The sequence below is a fragment of the Alligator sinensis genome, unplaced genomic scaffold (assembly GCF_000455745.1).
Source record: "Alligator sinensis unplaced genomic scaffold, ASM45574v1 scaffold1216_1, whole genome shotgun sequence".
Classification (NCBI taxonomy): Eukaryota; Metazoa; Chordata; order Crocodylia; family Alligatoridae; genus Alligator; species Alligator sinensis.
The window spans coordinates 2,087,080-2,110,439 of record NW_005842018.1 but is presented as its reverse complement, the minus strand read 5'-3'; the positions used below and the strand labels follow the sequence as shown (position 1 = coordinate 2,110,439).

General features: G+C 43.2%; 1 protein-coding gene across 3 annotated transcripts in view; it reads left to right on the top strand.

Moving 5' to 3' along the window:
• Positions 1-21,823, top strand: part of LOC102372550 (optineurin-like) — a 28,295-nt gene extending 6,472 nt beyond the window's left edge. For all 3 annotated transcript variants that reach the window (XM_014519247.2, XM_014519248.1, XM_014519246.2), the window contains exons 3-14: positions 725-927; positions 3,560-3,691; positions 6,195-6,271; positions 8,102-8,233; positions 9,625-9,715; positions 13,278-13,393; positions 14,327-14,476; positions 15,331-15,424; positions 18,266-18,424; positions 19,171-19,301; positions 20,462-20,544; positions 20,848-21,823. In XM_014519247.2, coding sequence (XP_014374733.1) covers positions 725-927; positions 3,560-3,691; positions 6,195-6,271; positions 8,102-8,233; positions 9,625-9,715; positions 13,278-13,393; positions 14,327-14,476; positions 15,331-15,424; positions 18,266-18,424; positions 19,171-19,301; positions 20,462-20,544; positions 20,848-20,966 — 1,487 coding nt within the window. In that variant the 3' untranslated portion in view covers positions 20,967-21,823. The remainder of the gene's footprint in view (positions 1-724; positions 928-3,559; positions 3,692-6,194; positions 6,272-8,101; positions 8,234-9,624; positions 9,716-13,277; positions 13,394-14,326; positions 14,477-15,330; positions 15,425-18,265; positions 18,425-19,170; positions 19,302-20,461; positions 20,545-20,847) is intronic.
• Positions 21,824-23,360: the final 1,537 nt, after the last annotated feature.

Genomic DNA, 23,360 nt, shown 5'->3' with positions numbered 1-23,360 from the left:
AGTATAGTAATAGTTATCACTGCTATTGTATTATATTACTGTTATAATATAGTAATAGTTATTGCTGTTTGCATTATAATATCTTAGCCCACAAACTCTACTTTCCTTTGGACTGATCACTTTTTTAATTTTAAGAAAAAACTAACACTGCCCTTGAATACATGTGTTCTTCATACCAAAGTCAGTGGAAGCTGTGTTTTATATCTGAGGGTATAATTGGATACTAAATAATCTTTCATACAGAGTATTAAAATGTCAAGACTATCCACCCAAGTTAGAGGGGAAGGGGCAAGTTCAAGAACATGTCTGATTCTCCACTGTCTTCATCTTTTCATTGTCATTGACACTAGCACGAATTGGGTGTAGAGCTCTCCCATTCTCCTGGGGTAGTTTTGCATCCACATTGTGCAAGTGTCAGTATTTTCCCTCCAGGTGCAAGGCAGAGAAGTGAGCTCTGTGCCCTGGCATAGCAATAACCCATAGAGATAGCACAAAGTTGTGCTTTAATATTGGTAATAATAATCTTTGTTAAAACACGAGAGGTTTCCCAACAAAGTCAGCATCCTTTTGTGTTTCCTGTGTTAGTACATATGGTAAAGGAATGCCTGCTTCAGATCACTGCCCAGCTAAATAAGTTCTGCTTTTCCTTCTGGCCCAGCAGCCTCCTGTATTAGAGGCCAGATATCAGCATACACTGATGTTTGTGTGTTTGAACACTCTCTAGAAGCCATGAAACTACATAACCAAGCGATGAAGGATCGGTATGAGGAGCTCTCTGTATGGCGAGAGAAACAGAAGGAGGAGCGTGAGTTTTTTGAGTCCAAGTTCAAAGAAGCTAAAAATTGCTTACAAGCGAAGTGTGTTGAAAATGAGGAGCTGAGGAAACAACTTCAAAACTTAAAAGAGAGAAAGGAAGGGCCTGAAATGGTAATTTAAGCACCATCTATTTATTCAACTCTGTAGGTTTTTTTTTTTTAAGGAAGGGGGAGCATTCATACCACTATCATGCTGTACATTTATTTAATGTTCTGCAAAGATAACTGACTCCTTTCAGCTTTGGGTGTGTTCCACAACTCTGAAAATTAAGTCACAGGAAATAATCAGAAGTTGAAGAGTTTCAGATAAGTCACTAGCTTTCTATTCTCCACTTTGCTATTTTTGTGTGGGGGCGGTTTCTCACTCTTAACTTTTGGATTTTATTTTCTAGTTAGTTTCTATTTCTTGTGTACTCATGTTGTGCTCTTGTATTTGGATTTTCAATATCACATGGAAGGTTTTTTTGGTTAAATATTTTCATCTCATTATTTTTAAAGTCATGAAAGTAATTCTGTTCTTATTAAGTCAAACTTTGTCCTATAACACTCGTGTTTGGAGTTAGACTAAACCTTGTTTATCCCTGTTTGTAACTGAGTGGTTGGTAATGGGGCACCTAGACAGAGATTGAATGTAGTTTGTAGTGTCATGCTGGAGGATGGTAATGAAGAATCCTGTTCAAAATCCTGCTTTGTGCTCAGATTAGGCACTTGGAGAGAGATTTGCTTCTTGACACGTTTAACCTTTATTAAATTCATGCTTTCAGTCCTGAAGCAATCTCAGTGTTAGGGATGTAGAGTCTGTGTTCTTGGAGACAGATTATCCTACATCTGCCCAGTACAGCATCTTTCCTTGAAGACTCTGGTTCTAGCCACTCTTGGAGGCAAGATACTGAGTATATAGATGGATCGTGGCCTCTACCATGTAAATCAGGGGTGGGCAAAATGTCGCCCGTGGGCCAGATGCGGCCTGCCAGGCCATTCTGTCCGGCCCGCAAGGCCCTTTAAAAATTTAGAAAATTAATATATATCCGCCCCTGGCTGCCTTTCATGCAGCCCTCGATGGCTTGCCAAAACTCAGTAAGCAGCCCTCTGCCCAAAATAATTGCCCGCCCCTGATGTCAGCAGACTCAGGTGAACAGCATTTACATGCTCTGGAAGGAGAAATTTGTTTGGTGAGGCTGCTCTGGGCTTGTCCTCGGTGCCTGCTCTCAGACCAGATGAAAGCCCATGGTTCTTGAGCAGGTGCTGGGGATGAGCTCAGACCAGAAGTGAGTACGGCTGTGGGTAAGCTCCTGAGTTTGCTAAGTTATATCTCCATTGCAGCATTTAGGGCTGAGGAAGCAAACCTATTCATTTCACTTCTCAAACCCTTTTCTAAAGCAGCACTGTCCAGTCAAGGCTGGCCCCAAATTATTATTTTAAAAAAAATCTTCCATGGAGAGGCACGTTCCTTGACTTTGATTAGGTTTTTGGTTTTTTTTCCTGTGGAAACTTTGTTCAAGAAAGCAATCCAATATTCTCAAAACCACACTTGCAAATTTCGTCGTGCAGCATTTTGCCGGTGTAGAAGAGCAGACTAGTGATGAGTCTGTTTTAGTTGTCTTCACCTGTAGAGTTGAGAGGGAAATCTAGATTTTCCGGAATTCTTTCCATGTAATCAATCTCTGCTAGAGATATTGTGGTGTTTAACCTGACAAAATGTCATTTAAGCCAAGACTATTCTCCCTTTGAAAGGAATTGCCCTGATTCTAGCCCAAATTCCTTTGAGAGAGAGAGAGAGAGAGAGAACAAAACTGTCCCTATTTTTCTCGCCCTATCCTTTTACTTTATCTTCTTATTCAAGATAAATTGTAGGCAGATGACCTCATCTGCTTTAGTTGCCATGGGTCACTTATATCCTGTGGCCTCCACAGGCTATAAACTCCCAGTGCTTAGATGAGTTTTGAGAGAGAAGCTCCTTGGCTTTTGTTCTCCTGCTGACTGCTAAAAAGTTACTGCTTCCTTGCTGCAGTAGGCTCCTGCTGCCTCCTCTAAGCATAAAATCTGAGCCACAGAGAGGGGCACAGGCAGAGAAGATGGTACCGAAGGAGGGGCAGTGCCACCATAGCAGAGCCTTGGGAGCTGGGAAAGAGGCAAAGAGAAGAAATAGTTGTGGCAGGGGCTAGTTGTGGAGAGGTACCCAGTGTGCTGGAGCCAGAGGTGGGAAGAAGTACAGATGGTGGGAGGGGTTCGGTTCTACCTTCTTGTCCTTTGTACCCTTCATCATAGTGTCCAGATGCTTAAAATAGTCCTGCCTGCACTGAGAGTTGCTGCCGTGAGAGGCCAAGTTAAAAGACACTCATCCCACTGGCTTAGTTAACTAAACAACACAGTTGGGCCTAGCAGCGTAAAGAGCAGTGAACATTTAAGTCATGGGCCTAATTCTCCTCCTGCTTATACCAGGGTGGAGTAAAGTTACTCCTGCTTTATGGAGACATGGGCAAGAGGAGTATGGAGGCTTTATTTCCAGATTGTGTTACAGCCTTGCAGGAGATAGTCTCACGGCTGAGTAACCCAGTTTAATGCAGCTTGATCTCATTGATAGGGGCAAGCCCAGAGCAGTTCTTAATAGTTGTAAACTGAATTTTTGGTGCCTAATGGGATTTTAGTAAATGAAAGGGCATGTAGGATGCTGTTGTATTGTGTTTTGCCTCTGATTCTTGGCTAGCTAATATATTGTGTATTTGGCTTCTGCCCCTGGAAAGGAACTGGCACAGCTGAAGACACAGATGACACGGCTCCAGGCTGAGAAGGCAGATCTGGTCGCCATCATTTCTGAACTGCAGCTCAAGTTGAATATCTCAGGGGAGGACTCCTTTGTTGAGATCAGGATGATGGTAAGTAACAAGCCTTTCACAGCAATAGGGAGCTGTTTTGTCCATTCAAGGCTGCATATTTTTGCTTCAGGGGCTATCAGTTGGCCTGTATTAGGAATAGTAGCCATTGGGTTTAAGATAATGGGTATTTACTCGAATAATTCCTACTAGCAGTTACAGAGATTGCACAGGTAATTCTCATAGTGTTGAAAATGTACCCTAGAGTGATTAATTTTTATAGTAGAAACAATGGTATGCACTAGAAAGGCAAGAAGCACAGGAGACTTTTTTACCACTATTATATATAGGAAGTCTTTTTCCTGGGCCAAAATCCATCAAACCTCAAACCGGGTGAGTGGCGAAGTGACCAAATTTGTGGATGATAAAATTACCCCCACAAAATGATTCAAAGTGATAAAGACCAAGGCAGCCTGCAAAGAACTACAGAAGATCTGGCACGATTAAGCAAATAGGCAAATAAATGGCAGATGAAAGTCAATGTAGATAAGTGCGAAGTGATGCAAGTCAAGTTGGTCCTGAGGCTACTGCAAATGTTGGGGCACCTTAGATGCTGTAACAACCTTCCTAGGTTAGTTGAGTCGCTTTATATATTAGTGATTCTTTGGGCAAAGTGACCTGGCAGCACCCATGTCCTCTCCAGGCATGGAGCTCATCTGCCCTTTGACAGGTCCCATTTTAAGTCGTGCTGGGTGTTCATTCCCCCTCCGCCCTCACCCAGGCCAGCCCAGTTGGGGCACTGGTTTAGTTGCCAAGAACCCAACTGTGGAACAGGCTGTACTAGTTTACATGGTACCAGATAGCAGACTGAGAGGCCTGGTCTGACTTTGTGGGTTCTGTATGTGTGAATTTGCTCTTATGTGATGATCCTTTTTATACCAAAAATTTGTTATATGCAAAGTAAATTCACCCTTATGCTTTATCAGTGTGGTGGAAGCCCACAGTTGGCTGCTTTGTGCAGTGCACTGTGGGAGTGATGCACACCAAAATATAGTCTCCCATGTGGATCTGTGCTCCTCACTTGTTGTCTGCGACACGTGTTTCTGTAGTTGCCGTCCCTATTATGATAGTGCCCTGTGCTTGTATGAACTGTCTGCTGTTGGCAAGCACCAAAATTTTCTTGTAAAAGTGGGAGAAATGGGTCTGGGGGTCAGTAAGGTCGAGGTCTTGGAAAGTATCCCTATTCGTTACATTGTAAAGTAGACTCCCTTCATGTGAATTCACGTTATGCACAGTTTTCCAGGAATGCACGTACAGCAAAAAAGCAAGGGAAACCTGTACATACATTATGATGAATTCTACATTAGCTGCTACCACACAGGAAAGTTCACTAAAAATATCCTATTGGTGCTCAGCAGCCATCAAAAAGGCAAGCAAAATGTTAGGGATTGTTAAGGGAATTGTAAACAAAAGTCAAAGGATCATCATGCCCCTTCATAAATCTATGATGTGTCCACACTTTGAATACTGTGCCCAGTTTTGGTCCCCATACCTCAAAAAGGACAGAGAAGAACCAGAGAAAGGCAACAAGGATATTTAGCGGTATGGAGGGCCTTCCATATGAGGAGAGACTACAGAGGCTAAGGCTATTCCATTTAGGGGTCATAAACTAGTAGGTAATAAGTTTAAAACTAACAAAATTAAGTTCTTTTTCACACAGTATGTAATTAATCTATGGAACCCGTAGCCACCAGATGTTGTGAAAGCTGACAGTTTAGCCAGATTCAAAAATTGGACAAATGCTTGGAGGAAAGGGGCATCAGTAGCTGTTGATCATGGGAGACAGGGGTACAGCATCTGAATCAGAACTTCCTAGACCTTAAATGCTGGAAGCTGCAAGTGAGAGAGGATCCATGGAAAAAACCCTGTTCCATCTCCCTTTCAGCATCCACTCTGTGTGACACAAGATACTGGCAAAGTGGACCTATGGTTTGACCCAGTAAGTGGCAGTCCTTATGGTCTTATGTTCTTATGACCTTGGCCACTTCCATGGCAACAGGTTCTTGTCTGTAAGAAGTATTAGAAATGTGAAATTGAGAAGGGTTTTGATTAAGCCCCATTCACTGAGTTTCTAGATTTGCTAAGGAATGCTGCAAGCTGGGTGCATGGCCCTTGACTTCAAATTGGAAGGTATTGTGTTCTGGATTGGTAAAGAAAAATGGGCCTGTATGGGAGGACAGGAGAGGTATTTACTCAAAATCATCTTTAATCTTAATGACTTTGCCAGTTACTGCCTGGTTTCTAATTTACTCCTTATGGGTTAGTAACTGGGGAAGATGGTTGGGAGAGCCACTGTTCACCGTTTGAGTAAGCAGGGCACATCAGAGATTTAATTTTAAAAACTTCCAAACTAGAGATGGATTTCCAAGGCCTTGTGTACTTTTATTGTGAAGATGCAAGGTTTCCTCATCTTTCCCTGAATTTTAAAAGTGAATGACATAGAAGCATGCTCCCTGGCTGGATGAAATTTGAAACTACCAAAGCTAATACTCTTCTCCTTTAACAGGAAGGAGAAGTGAGCAGAGCTTTAAGAGAAAATCAAGATATTAATAGCCAAGGAACGAGTGACGTGGCTGCCTTCATGTATGTAGATTCTGGTTCTATTGGGAGTTTGCCTCTTTTAGACATTTTAAAGAAAATTGTCAATCTGATTAAGATGTATCAGATACTGTGCCTGAGTGCTGGACTGCCCACCCCCACTCCCCAGTTGCTGAACCTTTACTCTTCATAGATTTAGACAGCTAATACTATTACGGTTTCCAGCTTGGAGGCTGCCCAATTGAACAGCAAGCACCAGCTTACAGAATTACAAAGGGCATGACTGCTGGATTTATGGTTTGGCCTTCCCCATTACATGGGAAGATGATACACACAAGCCAGTGTGATTGGAGATGAACAAGTTGCGTTCCATAGACAGGCTTTTCTTGTGCTCCTGTTTCCAGGACATGCAGTAGTTTATGGCACTACTTCACTCAGCACACCATTAAATACTTGTTAGTCAATTAGATTATGGTCAGTGATTAAGATGGACGAGAGAAGCTCTGGTAATTTGACCATGAGACAGGCTTCACTCACGCAAGATGCCATTTGCATTGTGTTTAACGTTCAGTGTTATCATATCCTATATTCTCTGAGTTCCTCTTATCTGGTGGAGCTTAAATGTACCACTATGGCCTTATTTGCTGTGAGTTACAGCAGCTGTATTTCTAGTGTTCCTAAATCTGTAGCTTTGTTCCACAATAGAAACCTTAGAATAAGACCATTATCAGATTCAGAGATACAGGATCCTGCTTGCACTGAAGTCAAAACAGAATTAACAATGGGCACAAAAATCCCTTGGCACTGCTGACTGAAGTATGGGTGTTTGTTTGCAACATCTGACTGAACAAAATAGCCCTGCCAGTGGATGTGGGATTCTGACCTTTTCATCTCATAAGCTCACTTTGCAGTTTAAGCAACTGCTGTCTCCTGTTATAAAAGCTGGATACTTTTCAGTATTATGCCACATGATTTCTATGTATTCTGTTATATAAAGAATGTATTGTATGTGGAAATAAAGAATGTGTGTGTGTGAGAGAGAGAGAGAGAGACAGAATATGTGTGTATTTACATATACGTTCCTTGTATATGTGTTGTGTGTCATGTGTGATTAGCCAGGCATGAACTCCCATGCTACATGCAATGGGAAGATTGTGTCATATCTCTGGAAAGGTGATTTTTTTTTCTCCCCCTTGTATTTGAAGTGAGGTCTTGGATTTGATGTCATGGACTGGCTTTCCACTAGCATCATGTGACTTCAAAAGAGCATGGAGATAATATATTGCAGAGTCCAGGATTCAAAAAAGAGTATTTTTAATCAAAATTGCCTGTTTTTAATTTTTTTAAATGCCATTTTAGCTGGGGCAGGGGAAACAGTGCTGCATAGAGTTGTGAAATGTTGCATGTTTCCTTGAAGGGGTAGCAGGAGAGTGGAGGGAGCTATTTTATGAAACTCTCCATCAGGAATAACAATACTTTCAGAGCCCTGAATAAATTCATGAATATTGTTTAAGAGTTTGTTCTTTTTGCACAGACCTAATTAAATGCTAACTGCTTTTCTCTACTCTTGGTGCAAACTCTTGTGGAACAGCTGCACATAACAAGCTGTACTTGGGTTCCTGGATCTGGCACTTTAGGGGACTGCCACCCCTTTAAACTGTTGGGCAAGGCTCAGTTTTTGAGGAAGGTCAGTTTGAGGCACATGCTACGCTGCAAGAGGGCTGATGCATAGTTACATCTGAATATATGGTCCCACTCAGTTTCTCAGGCTTGATAATCTGGTGCACCCCAAATCACTAGTCACTTTTGAAAATTGCCCTGAGTTCTAAGGGACTGTAGTTAATTTGTAACTAACAGTGGGTTTGCTCAATGCAGGGACAAATCTATGGATGAAGTGAAGAATTTGGAATCTGAGGAGCTCACTGTCAGCCAGCTGCTTCATTGTCTCAGAAATGAGACTCAGCAAAGGGAGAGCCTTGAAAAGGAGCTTCAAGAGCACAAGGAGAGGTATGAAATGGGTACACTGCCATTCAGAATAGTTTTGGTTGCTACCTGCCTATAGCCAGATCTTGAATGTTTGTGTGATCTTCGTGGCAGTGCACAAGATGGAGTTTGAACAGCTCTGCAATCATGCCATTTTTCTTGGAAATGTCTTTTCCCCCACTCCACCCTCTCCTAGCAAGGGTAAATGAGAAGGAAACTTCCCTTTCTTGTCTTATTAACTCCCTTAATGCACAGTCCCTTGGGATGCATTTTTGTTGGCCTGGCTGGGTTTGAACATGCCCCAAATTAAACAAAAACTATGATATGAATATTTGAGGATATGTTTCACCCTACATGTTGCTCATACAGCTTTGCAGTTGTTCAGTGGATTATGCCATTCGTGTCATTCACTTGGTGTGGAGGTCTTGGGTCAGTCACTGTAGAAAATGAGGATGATCGTACTTGTGTTTCAGGCTAAATTCAGTCATATTTTCAAGGCTCTTGCGTACATCATTAAGGAGCTTGTTAGGAGCTCCTAGTTTTAATTCCAGATCCTAAAATGAGTTTCTCAGTGAGACCTGAATGAGGGCCTAACTCTGCTAAGTAGATTGGTGTGATTCTTCAAGTAGTGGAATTTCCTTTGTCTGAGCAGAAGCTTCTAGTTAGAAAGACCTGTCAGACATCTTACAGTATGGCACCTAAGGGAACTTAGAATTGGCTCTCAGTGGCCTTCTAGTAGAGATAACAAGCATTACCTGCATCTAAGGGACTCTCAGAAAAGTGTTAAAACCTCCCTATGTTTTGAAAATATTAATTGAAAAAAAATTGATTTAGAGCTAATCTTTGGAAGAGAGAAATATATTTATACCCATAGGGAAAGGTCTTGGAGAAACAGTTTTGATTTACACTGGCAAATGATCCCTATAGGCAGTGATCCCCATAACTGAATTTCACTGCTTTTCTTTACCGTGAACTTGTCATATAAGTATATAAATGTTTGTCATATAAGTAATATGACAAACTCATATTATTTGTATGACAGAGTAATTGTATGGCATTATAGCATATAATATACTTTATAATAAGTGTAATATTATATATTTATATAAAAGTAATATAAGTGTAGATGCGTGGGGGAGGCATAGGCACAATCTGCAGTGTGCTTATGGTTTCGAGTGCTGATGGGTTTGAGTACAGGCTTTGATCCCTTCATGGTTGGCTATACAGGCTTTGAGCCAAATTTGCTTCAGTTTTCAACATGCTTATGGCTTTGAGTTCTGACTCCTATTGGATGTTCTAATGACAGAGTATATTTACATCAACAGTGCATGATTTATGAGTACTACCCATTTTTCTCATTATCTCCTATCAAATGCACGTTGAGACTGACATCATTGGATCTTTGTGTTTCTCAGACTCCTGAAGCTGGAAAAGGCGGCTAGTGATCAACTGGAGATTGGGACTCAAACGGAATGGGAGAACGAAGAAGACAAAAGCTCAGAGACGGTAGGTGCCAGTCATCTGTGGGGGAGTGACACAAGACATAGATCCTCAGCTGTGCCCACCAAGTATGGAGCAGAGCTCAGGAACTGAACTAAAAAGCACTCTTTGAACTCTTCTGACTCCCAGCTGGTCCTCTTAAAAATTGTTCTGAATTACTGTAGCATCTAAAGACTCTAAGAGATGGTTACAGCAGGTCATGTGAAATCCCAGCCATGTCCTATTTCCCCTGACCATGCTCACTGAAGAGGAGATTTAATTGCATCTATTGCCACAAATGCCTTTACTCTCAGGTGATCCCTTCATGGCTGGCTGTACAGGCTTTGAGCCACAATGCACAGGCAGTGCACTATAAAGATCTTGATATTTAGAAAGAGGGTTATTTCTCTCCCAGAAATCATGCAATTTTGACAAGCTACATTGTCCCAAAGCCACACCCCTATCTTGAATGCAGATGCAGTCATAAATAGTCCTAATGTTTTTAATTAATGCCTCAAGTTCATATGGAGTCAGCAGAGAACAAAGCAGGAGGCTCTTTGACCAGGCTAACAGGTTGGCATCTGAATTCTGCCCAAGCTGGAACCTCCACATTGCATATTCAGCCCCAAGTACAGGGAGCTACTGAAGGTGACAAACACAGACTGTTTTGTGCAGTTTCAACCAGATGTTTTGTCCATCTCCTGATCTTATTTGGGCATCTGATGTCTTCCTGATGGCACTGGTTGTATCTCTGAAAAAAAGGAGTGGACAGCTGGGTTTCCTAAGTGTGCTGGTGCTGGCACAAGGGCTCATGTTGTTCCACCATGTCTCCAAGCTGTCTCTTCTCACCAGTGTAGATATTGAAAAAGAGTGGGGGAGTGGCATTGATCACCTGGGGCTCTGCAGGTGAAAGCCCTTGGAGATGAAGAATTACTTCTGTCACCACTCTGGATCTGACTGATGGCATCATAGTACTGCATCTACCTTTTTAAGCTATGTCATGTAGTCAGGGTAACAGTAGCTTGGAAACGGCCTCCATCCATATTCACGAGAAAAGGTTTCTTAAAGGACCCCTGTATTTGTCACTGGGCCATGTCCTAGTCTTAACTACAAAGTGCTCAAGAAGCAGTGTAGTTAAATGATGCTGAAATTTGGGTGTAGCTACTTTCTGTTAATAGGCAGTACTGGGAAGCTGGAGGTAGGGTGATATCTGAGGGGAGCTCTCTACATTGTGTTGACATTTTTTCTTTTTTCTGAGATGTGGGGTAGCCAGTTTTTCTGTGAGGCTGGCAGACTTGCTTCTCAAGAATGTTTTGACTGTGCCCACTTCTAATGGAAGTACATACCTTTTCTTTGGCCAAGTACAGTGTTCAAATGTTACCGAAGGCATCTAGCAGTCTTGTCCATAGTAAGTAACATATGCTGATGGTGTTGCTTTCACTTTTAATGCCATGGCCATTTTCTTCTCATACTTGGTTTTCTGCGAAGAAAGATGACGGCTCCTAACTTCTGACTGGTACATTCATCCTTGAGCCTGAAATATGGAATCTGATCAGATTAGTTAGTTCACTATGAAATAATCCTGCTGTTGGCTGCTGTTTTGTGGCTGTGATGGCAGAAGGATAGAAGACTCTTTTGTAGCTTTTATTGAGGTACATTGTGCTGCTGGAGGATAGAATTGGAATTGGGCTTGTAGCCTCTGCCCTTGGTGTCTCACTGATAGTTTTGGAAGAGATGGTAACAGTCATTAGTACGTGATTGTGTCCTACAGTTTTCCAACCGCTTTGACTGTTCCGCGCTTGTAGAGTAAGATGAGAAACTGAAATAACCATGGGCTAAACAGCTCTGTCACTTCAGTAGCCTGGTGAGGTAGAGGTACGATCGTCATCTAATGTGAGATATTAGGGCAGAATTTCTATGATTATTGCTAGTGGCTGCTTTAATGCTGAAGATCCACTCTAGCACATGCCCAGGCTAGGAGCATGTGGGTGGAATTACATATTTAGAAACTCCATAGATCTGCATGTTCTGCACTTGCATGTTCTTAGGGTGTTTATGTAGAAATTAGTGGTAGAGACAAATAGGCCATGGTAAGGAACAGGTCTAGTTGCTCCTCTGGCATCTACCTCCAGAAGGAAAACCGTGGATTTCTAGTCCCTAGTTTTATAGATAGAAGAATGCATTCTAGGAATTTGGATTCTGAGGTATCTTCTTCATCTAAAGTTGGAGGAGAGAACAAATGTTGCAGAACTATTTCCTTTGCCCTTGTCTTTTCCTAGGATCTTATAGCTTGTGTTATATTGTGTTATGATGGGGCTGACTGAGTCTGCAGTGCATACATAATTCCATGTCTTGTCCAAATTCAGATCATGAAAGGTGCTGGTTTTGTTAGACCCTTCAATTGGTAGGTCTCTGAAAAAATCATCTTCCAGTGACAAGTATTCCATGTGGTTTACAGTCAAGTGGATAAACAGCTCATGGGAATAGACAGCTCACTGAAATCAGTGTTTTGTCTTGTTCTGTTTTGTTTGGCTCTAATTGCATTTTGCCTTATTGTCTGCATGCACGTTTGGGGATGACTAAACTTTATGGTCCATTAACTTGAGAAAAGTTTTACCAAAATGTTTTATGTGTGATTTGAAGGCCAAATGAGAACCTGAAGCCAGAGGGTCTCCTAAGGAAGGTACTCTCTTACAGATATCTGTAGTTCTGCAAGAAATCATTCATCTTCTGGGTTTGTGCCACAGATTTCCCTAGAACCTGGAAGTGAATGGAATTACTGTTTGTTGAACCCTTTCAGAAATATTGTAGCTAAAGGCTTCCTGTTTATGTCGCACCAGTATGTTCTATATCAAAGAATGTAGTGTGTATGGAAAGACTGTTTGGGTTGAGGTTTTTTGCTTGGGTTCAGGTACAATGCAGACATCTGATAAAATCTAGCAACTCCCTACCTCCTGCTACAGCCCTCAGATGAAAATCGAAGAGGCATGAAAAGGGGGCATACCTCACGTTACTTCATGCTGAGCCAACATTCAAGTACCTTCTGATGTTCTACATCTGCTGTCACCTATGTGAAAGTAGCTTATTGATGATAGCAAGTTTCAGGTCTGCTTGGGGATAACTTGTTAACCTATAACAAACAAGCATATTGTATCAGAGGCTGATTCCAATCACTAATTAAATCTTTTTTGGGGGGTGGGGTGCATCTTTAAATTGTAAATTCTTTCAGATGGGAACATACCACCTTTTCTGTTTGAACAAGACCTAGCACATTATGGCCACTATTGTAAATTTTATAAGATGCTTGTATCTGTCAGATATTGTGGGGAATGTTTTGGGTTTTTTTTCCCTCCCCATTTTACAAAAGTTTGGGGTGTTTAAAATTAGGATTCAACTATAGCAGGAATACTTAGTAGTTGTGAAGCCTTTGACAGGGATTCCCTTATTAAACACGGAGCCTACTGATGTTGAAAGTTGTGTGCTGTTCTTGCAGGAGAACAGTTATTGCCTGAGGTAAGCCTCTGACTGTTTTTCAGTTATTCTGTATTACATTGTCTGAGTGTGTGCAATTTTTCCTTCTCAATAATAGGTTGGTAGTGAAATAGAAACTCTGAATCTGCAAGTGTCTGCTCTCTTTAAAGAACTCCAGGAGGCTCACTCTAAATTGAAAGAAGCTGAGCTGATTCAGAAGAAGCTTCAAGAAAAGTAAGGCTCAGGTGTTTGATTGTACTGATGATGATTTTCAGCATTTATAGCATCTTTCTCCTTTGGAGCTCAACTAATTATATCAACATTAACTTGCAAGCTCTGTGCCAGTTCTTGGAGGTGGGAATATATTAGTTGGGGAATCAGAATCACAGAAACATGGTGGCTCTTATAAGGATTGAGACAGCCTAGTGAATTGGACAGAGCTGGAAATCAAACCCAAAAGGCCTAGTTTTCAGGTTGAGTGGACGCATCTATACGAGACACTAGAAGCGCAGACTAATTCTACTGTGCATTATCACGTCATGGTGAAAGCTGTGCTAATGTGCAGTAGAATTAGTCTACAGTGCATTGGCATCATGTAAAAAGTATGCACTGGCACTCCTGTGCAGTATCGTTGATTATGGCGTGTTTAGTACCTGTTATTACAGGTACTAAACTCAATGTACAATAGTTACAGCATGTTCGTGCACATGTAGACATGTCCCATCACACTGTTCTGAGGCTAAAGGGGACCTGTAAAACAAATGCAAATCTGCCCTCCCAACCCCACCTGCAAACAGATTTAAATTCTGGAGAAAACCCCAAAAAGCCAAATCTAGCCTTATTCAAATGAACTCTTGGTTCTTTTGAAAATCAGACTTATTTAGATGCATAAAAAGAGGCTATCAATGTAGGCACTTATTTTTTGAACTTTCAGACAAGCTCCAATCTCCTTGTGAATGTATAATCTGAGGAAACGAGGCTTTGGTTCTCTAGCTTTATCTTCTGATGTCTGTGCATGGGTTTTTCTTTCATCACTCTTCATAAAACAAGCTTTGTGGGTAAATTTAATCGCAACTAAAGATTTGCTTTGTATGATGCCCATTATGACAACTCCGTCAAGAGAGTGAGATGGGGAAATATAAGCACTCTCCTTTTTTCTTCTGTCAGGTGTCAGATTCTTGAAAGAAAAAGCGCTGCTGTGTCAACAGATCAGGATGAGAAGCAGCAGCTCTTGTACACCATCAAGAAGCTGGAGCTGCAGGTGGAGAGCATGCAGTCAGAAATTAAGCTGGAACAAGCCAAAACACAAGAAGAAAAGTGAGTGTGAAACAGTGCTGTGCTTTGAAGAAATGGGGTCAGGGTAAAGGGAAAAACTACAGAGAAAAAAAAGTTCAAAATGGAGCTGAACCTCAATAATTGCTGTGTGCGCTCATATGTTCTTTTTCATTAAACAGCCATGTGCTGCTGGAGGTGAGCTGGTGTTGGATCTCCTCAGTCTGGGAGGTTGGAGTCTCTGCAGTAAGCCCAAACTGGAGCTTCTCGTGCAGAGTCTCAAACTTGGGGGAAATCAAGTTTTGAACTCTGCCATGTGGTGATCTCTAGCATATCCAAACAAATGAGACAGATGCACAGGGAGAGAGACTTATAACGCAGTAGCATAATTGGAGGCGTGTGACCAGGGCAACAGCTCCTGGAATCCATTTTGAGGGAGGGCAAGTATAGCAGTGATAACTGCTGCTGCCCCAGCTACTGCCTCTGCGCTTGGTGTCAACGTTGCTTGTTACACCTCTGGTATACAACATAGAAGTGTAAAGCAAAGGATATGATTGCAGCACACAGCATGTGCATTACACAACTAGGGAGGAAAAGGTAGGGTGAGGCTGAGATGAAAATACTGCCGGGTAAGGGGAAGCAGAGGGTGGAGCAAGCAGCCAATCAGCAAAGAACTTGACAGACAGTTTTCTCAGCCATAAAAAGTTCTCTGCATATCAGCTGGGGCTCATTCTGCTTCTGGTGGATTAAACCTGGGGGAAAGACAGGTTTGTTAGAGGTGAAAACAATGTGAAAGTGGGAACAGGTAGAAAAATTTAGCAAAAAATGAAGATGGTAGAGGGATCAATACAGACCTTTTTTTTTTCCCTCCCTCTCCTCCCCCCACCCCCCTTCAACAGAACAAAGTGTGCTGCCTTGCAGGAAGCATACAGCAAGCTCCTTCCTGAATTCACTGATGCATTGAGCACAGTTGAAGAACTGAAAAGCAAAGAGGTAATTTGGTCATGAAAAGAAACTACAGTGATTTTGGGGGGGGGGCAGAGAATCTGTAATAACAATTCTGTGACTGAGAGCTTCAGTTTGCTGTCTAGACCACCTGCCAGAGCACTGTAGACTTTTGTGATCATTGGCAAAGGCAGACCTTGAAGTCTCCTGTTCCAGGAAATACAGGTGTCACCATTTCAATCTTCCCTCTGCTGTGCTAGTGCTGATCTCTGCGTTAGGCTGTCATTAGTGTTCCACATTCTCAGTTTTTATTTAAAAAAAAACAAAATCTGGGAATTTTTCAGGGTTTCTCTTCAAAACATAAAAATTGGGATGAAATCAGGCTAAAGGGAAAAAATCAGTTTAAATCAAGGAAAAATCAGCCATGAGGGAGGGAGGAAGTAAGGCTGGCACTAGGGAAGGGGCAGGGGTGCAGTGAAGCCCATCGGCTGCTCCTGGGGCTACAGCAGGGAGCAAAGTGGAGGGAGCTGTCAGTGGGTGCAGGGTGGGGGGCACGGCTCTTGTTACACGCCCCCCGGGAGGGCTGCAGGCTGGGGGGCTGTGCTGGGCTCTTCCCAGGGGGGCACATGTCCCGGGATCTGCGTGCAGGATAGGCTCTTCCAGGTGCTCTGAGCGGGCTGCAGCCTGGTGCTGGGGCCGGCAGTAGCACCGGGTTCTTCCCAGCACTTGGGGTAGGCGGCAGCACCGGGAGGGGGACCCGACCCCAACCCCTGCACCTCCTGCCCTGCCCGGGTTAAGAGCCGGGAGCCCTGTGGCCCCAGATAACGGCTTCAGCCTTGTGCCAAGCACCCAGGTCCAATCCCCTGCCAATGGGAGTGGAGCTGGGCTCTCCCGCCTGCCCCACTCTGCCCCAGGCGGGGCTCAGGGCTCCCAGCACCTGGGGCAGGGCCAAATCCAGAGCCGCCGGGGTGCAGGTAGGACCTGCCTGCCCTGGGTGCAATTCCCATGGCCCAGCCTGCCCTGTCCGGGGTCAAAGCCAGGAGCCCCGTGCCCCCAGGTAGTGGCTCTGGCCCCCATCCCCCAGCCCCCATTTGGCCACCACCACCCCCTCGCCCCTCCCCCCGGTCCACATGTGGCTGCATCCAGCTGGAAATCCTATGCCTCAGGCAGCCAGCACAGTGGCACTTCTAGCTTACTGACACCACCCGTTTTTCAGTTCAAATCCCTCTTAACCAGTACAAGTGGGGAACGGGCCATTCCCCACTTGTGCTGGCTAACAGGGATTTGAACTGAAAAACTGGTGTAAATCAGTAAAAACCAAATGACTTAAAAATAAATAAATAATCAGGGAATTTAGCAGTGAAAATCAGTAAAAACCAAGAATGCGGAACACTTGCTGTCATCTACAAGAGTGTATTGCATTTATATGCATCCTGGATAACAGCATAATTCACTTAACTGCAAAACACATTGCTAGTCCCAGTTCTTTCCGTTGCTTACATGATAACAAACACTGGTTATCAGCATATCCATTAAGGGCATAGAACCTCACAACTCCACTGCCTATTTTGTAATGTAAGTGTATGCACTTAAAGAGCGTATCCCCACAAGCGGGAACGTGCATTTCCTCGGGAACTAACAGCAGCAGCAGGGGGCCTCCCAGGGCTACAGCAGCAGTGATGCAGGTGCACAGAGCCTGGCCAGCAGCCAGAGCCTACCTCTGGCCAACCAGGCTCTGGTTTGGGGCAATTCATGCTGCATTGCCTTGCTTTTTTGACCGCATTTGGGTTTTTTTGACACTGGTGTCATAAAAGCTCACCACAGCGCTGTGAATGCATATACATGTGATGTATGTGCTTTGCAGCGCTGCAGATAGGGGCCAGGGGTTGCACTTACATTGTGCTATTTGGTGCAGAAACTGTGAAGGGGGAAGCAGCAGTGCCTCCGTTATGAGAAGTCTTAAAAAGGATGGGAGCTGGTCAGTTGTGAGATTGTGCTCCCTTTCATTTTCAAGGCTCAATTCTAAAAAGTATATGACTGGAACAACTCCCAGGAGGTCAGCTAGTCTAGTCCCCTGTTTAATGCGGGATCATCCTTGCCTAAGCCATCCCAGCCAAGTGTTTGTCTAACCTGCATTTAACATCCAGTGATGGCAAGCAATTCTAGTGCCTTTCTAAGTAGGTTTCTAGTAGGAGCTTCAAAACTGACTAGCTCTGGTTCCTTTCAAACCTCTAATAGCAACACTGACATAGCTGTGTACATTGTTAACATTACACTTGCAGTAAGTACATACTCTGGGAAAGCACATAGCCTTTTTTGAATCACAAAGATGATTTAGTTTAACAGGGTACATTATGCCACATGCATCTACTTGAGCCATTCTAAATTTACCCACTAGAGAGCAATAGTGCAGTCATGTTTCTCTTGCATACGCACTAGTCTGGATAGTTTGCTCGATTTGTTTTTTGGGTTTTTTTTCCTTCCAAACCTGGGAGCCTGACATTAGTATCAATATATCAGTGTAATCTTAGCACAGTGAGCTATTGTCCATAACTAGGATTCATCGCCATGACGTACAATATATGCTGCAACAAGTGCAATGAATGGAGGAGTTCAGTTGCACTTTATCTCTGAATTGGCTTGTGTGTTGTTTAAGAGACCTTGCCATTCTGGCAAGGAAAAATCCATTGTAGCCTATATCATGCCACAAAGGAACTACTTAAACCAGTGTGAAGCAGAATGCTTGCAGTATGAATTTTAAATGAAATGTTGCTCAAGGCAATAGTGATGATAGCTGACTTGTACACCTGGGACCTGGAACTCTCAGGGAGCTGGGAGAGGTTTCTTTAAAAAGGCCACTTGACTGATCACAATCACTTTTCCTTGCAGTCAGAGAGAGTGGAGAAGGTGGTGGTAGAAGAACTCAATAAAAAGCTAGAGCTGGCAGAGAAGGCTTTGGCTACAAAACAGCTTCAACTGGATGAAATTAAGCAGACCATTGCTAAGCAAGAGGAAGACCTTGAAACCATGGCTGTCCTCCGGGCTCAGGTACTTCAGAAAACTCGAGGAGGCTTGGATAGTTCCCCCTGTCCAGAAGCTGGAAGAATATACTTAATGCTTCAAGCCTTTGCTCTGAGTGCATGCCTCCACTTTTGTTAATAGATAGTATTCCCTTTTTTCATTTGATCTTGCAGATTTCTCTAGAATCTGTATTTGGGTGAATTCCCAAGTCTGTTCCCTTTAAGAGAAGGCAGTTGTAGGAACTACTGGAGTTTGAATTCTGAAGCAGAGTTTGGCACCATAGATAAAATGTTAGATAATGTGACTAGTGTAATTACTGGCCTCCCATAGGCTTAAGATAGCTGCATTATCATCAGTGGGCATCTCTACTACCAGTTTCTGTCAGATTTGCAACAAAGAGCCAATAAGAAGTCTGGCCTTGTGATTAAGGAACTCTTGGTTCTTTTTCTGGCCCTACTACATACTTCCTGTGTAACCTTGGTCATGTCATTGACTCGTTCTCTTTCTTCACATCACAGGCCTCCAGTGACAAGGATGCTTTCTTCCCCCACCTTTTCTGTGTAGACTGCCGGCTCACTGATCTGTGACTGCTTAGGAATATGTGCAGCCTTTTGCAAAATGCTGGCCCTGATTCTGGTTGGGACCCGTAGCACTACTTTCTTTGTGCCTGCTAGAGTTTTAGTCTTTGGCATATGGCATAACGTGTACCAGGAGGATTAGAGCTGTTGTAAGGGCACAGTGATGAATGTGACTCTATTTCCTTTTCTGACCAGATGGAGCTTTATTGTTCTGACTTCCATGCTGAGAGGGCAGCGAGAGAGAAGATTCATGAGGAGAAGGAGCAGTTGGCTGTCCAGCTGGCATACCTGCTAAAAGACCAAAGCAACCTTGAAGATCTTGGCAGGTAAAAGGCACTGCTGGCTGGGATGTCTTTGTATCATCTTGTCAGGTATCCAGGTTGTAACTGTATTGGTCTAGAGGCAAGAGGAATCAGAACTCATGGTAGAGGTGATATCTTTTATTAGACCACCTAGAACAACTAGCAGCGGTACAAGGTGTCCCACTGCTAGTTGTCCCCAGGGAACCAAACATCCACACTCATCTGGACGCAGCCTTAGAGACTTAAATGCTTCTGCCTGGTTTCAGACCAGCACAGACTACCACCATTGTCCTCAGATTGTACTTTAGGAAGGGTGTTTACTCTGGTGTCTTGGTTAAATTTCCATTTGGATAATATATACTCTGTCTACTCTAAATTCTGTCACCATCCGCCACATTTTAATATAGTTTTCCATGGTATAACTGAGTGCAGAAACTAGTCATTCTGTGATTAGTGGTTATGTGTTTCACCAAAGCTAAGAACTTGAAAACCAAGATCTCTTTGCAAACATTACATGTGAATGCATCCTGCTCTCCTGCAGGACATGGAAGACATTTACCCCAGAATGCTTTCCTGTATAACTTGCCTTTTACACTTCAAATAGACTTTCAGTTATGTTAAACAATTTAAAGTCCTTAGAATGTTCCAAAGAATCAAATCCAATCCTCAGAGGTGTTTAAGTGCCTAACTCCTATTGACTCCCAGAATTTGATAGGATCCCAGTTCAGTGGGAGCTAGGAACCATCTACCTTTGAGGATCTGGACTCGATTTCTGGTCTGTAAGGCAGTATGAGTTAATGCAGGGGTCAGTAAACTAAGGCCTTTGGGCCTATTAATCAGTCTCATCCATCTGATCTGCAAAGCCCAAATGTTGGCAGCATTTTGGTGGTTGTCAACAGCAGGATGAGGGGGTATTCTTCAATAAGGTGTGTTCATATTGATGGGAAGAAACAGTGGCCAGGTAGGAAGAACTGGCTGGCTTGGGACCAAGCAACATTATTTTGGCCCACTGCTCCTAAAAGATTGCTTGAATTAATGCAGTTCTGGGTGACCAGATCTACTGCAGAACATTGTGACACCATCTTCTGTCTGACCTGGTGTAACATCAAACAGGAGTCTCTTCCTCATAGGTTTTTTCACTGTATTTGAAAGCAGGTGCCTCACCCCTTCTTTCATCTCTGCAGAAATTCTCTGGTGGAAATGCAAAGTCGGCATGGAGCAAGAACCTCGCTAGATCGAGAACGTTTGCCTCATCTTGTTCGAAGAGGTAAATCTAAGAGAACTTTTGGATCAGGCTCTGAAATCTAGCCCTGCTGTGCCTAGTACAAACTAGCTTTGTGTTATGCCAGGGGCAGAGCGGACAACACAGAGTACTTTCAGGACTGCTCTGTCTTTGCCCAGCTGCTTGCTTGGGCATTTTGAGAGCTGCTGATTGGACAGAGGGTGCAGCACTCCTGTGACAGCACAGCAGTTCATTCTAGCATAATTTCCTAGTGCTAAATTCATGCTTGCACAATGGAGTAAAAATGGGGCCTAATAGTGAACAGTCTTTCATTTGCTTTATTGGCAGGAACTGGTGGTCAAGACTGGCAGCAATCGAATATTCCAATGCATTCTTGCCCCAAATGTGGAGAAATTCTCCCGGACATTGACACGCTTCAGATCCACGTGATGGACTGCATCATCTGAATGCTGGCCAACAGCTCCTCACAGAGGGGAATTTTTTCACCTGCCAAGCAAATAGATTTTTTTTCTGCTAGAACAGGATCCAATTCTATTCCAAAGAAAGTCTTATAGGGTATTTTTCCCCCATTGGGTTCAGTGAAAGCCTTCACTCTGACCCTTCTTCACACCTCTGGTTGGCTGTTCCTGTTTTAATTTGCTCTAGGATGAGACTATTTATAGTCTAAAATGAATAACTGTTGTAAAGAACTCCATGTATATTTGCAGCAGTGGAAGCCTTATGTAACCTTCACCTCACAAGCTTCTCATCCTGATAGTTGATAGTCAGTTATGACTGAGGAAGATTTATTGAACCTAGCTGAATGTATGCAGTCAAAGGGGAGATGAAGATGCACACTTTTTGTAAGTTTGAAAACTAAAGTGGTGATAAGTTTAACTAGGGAAAACTCAATCGTGTTGGAGAAGCTTTTAATAAAATGAAATAGTTTTGTATGACACATTTGGAACACATCTTGCTCTTTCTCCAAGTAGCAGTTTTATTGTGGCGCCTTTAACTGTGTAAATTTAGTGTAGAATACTTGATGAGACATATACGTTTCGCTTTGCTTTACTCAGATAGGAGCAAAGTGCAAGATAAATCGGTTGGGCCTGCAATATATATATACACTGGTATATGTCACTTGGTTTTATAGAAAAAGTCCTAGTTTAAAATGTGCAGCTGTAATGATTCACTTGAAGTTGTACAGTAGCATTCAAAATTATTTTGCTGAAAAGAGTTGGCACAGCTATAACCTGACTGGAAGAGACTTATCTGGCTTTCTCATTTACAGAACAAAAAATAAATCTGTTTCAAAATACAGAAACCAAGTCTGCTTGTAGATATTTTAGTTGCCTTTTTATTCAGGTGCACATGCAATCTGAAAATCCACACACACTGCACAAGTGCATATGCATTGGATTAATTCAATTGTGTCAGCAGTGCCTAAATTCCTAGTTTACATAGTGATGTAATAAAAGTGCTCTCAACCAGGGTGCCATGTCAGAACAGCCTTGACTTGAGGGGCTGAGCTTGCGGGGGCTGAGCTAGAATCTCACCATGACCGGCTGCTCTTTCTTGCTGTTGTGTGGAATTACCCCTGAAACCTAGAAAACGTGACATCAAAAAGTGAAGTGGAAATGCTCATCAAATGATGTTAAATATACCTTTTTCATCCAAGCATCTTGGGTCTCTTCACCAGCACTGACGGTGACAATTCTTGGCATGGGGTTTTAGTTTGCTTTTGTTTTACAGATGGAGAAACCACCATGCAGGGAACTTTCATCCCCAGGTTCACTCATAGCAATCACTACAGCCCAGGCTGCCTAGCTCCCAATCCCTTGCTTTTTAAAAATATGAAAAATATATGGGAGCTGGGCAGCCTGGGTTGTAGTAGTGATTGCTATGAAAAAGGTAAAAAGTCTGTGCAGGGTAAAGGTTTGTGAAATTTCAGTTTGCTCTGTCTGAGTTTTGAGCAATTACCTTTCCTTAAATGCTAAAAATGACTACCCAAGAAACATCATGGATTTCTACTACTGCAGTTAAAGTGACTTGAAACCAACACTTACTAGTCTTGCATCCAGATTTCACTTTGAGGGACTTTAGCCAAAAACATGGATGATATTATGTTGGTATTGACTAATGCCTCTTTAGAGTCATAGCATCATAGAGAAGTGGGGCTGGAAGGGACCTCCAGAGGTCATCTAGTCCAATCCCCTGCCTGAGACAGGATCATCTCTATCCAAACCATTCCATATAAACCGTAATTTAAACTCTACATAAGACTACCTTCAATCCTGACACAACATAAACCTAACACCCTAACCTGCCACAGGTAAAGGAGGGAATCATGGCAGCCAACATCCTGCTTCTGTGAAATGTCAATATGTGCTCGGTGGGTCCTGGGTAGAGAGACATGGCCCCCTGCTACAGAGGAAGGCAAAACCCCCCACAGTCCATACCAATCTGACTGTGGGGTAAAATTCCTTCCTGACCCCAAATCTGGTGATCTGTCTGACCCTGAGGGGAGGGGCAAGAGCCTCTAGCCAAGAACCTCAGGCTTTAGTCCTAGGAGCATTGGCACACCCCTCTTTGACAAACTAGGCTTAATCCTAACCAACTAGGCCACATCCAGATGAGCAGGAATATGCATTTTCCCAAGGGGCAAGTAACAGTGGCATGCCTTGTGTCACTGCTGCTTGCCCCTGGGGAACGCTGGGCCGTGTGTTCTCTGCCATGCAGTGGGTTACCCTGGGTGGGGTACGGGAGGCTGGGGCCAGGAACTCTGGTGGCCCCAGCAGCCCTACCTGGGGTCCTGGCGGCCTTGGGGAGCTGCAGCCACAGCACTCCTGCAGCAGGGAGGC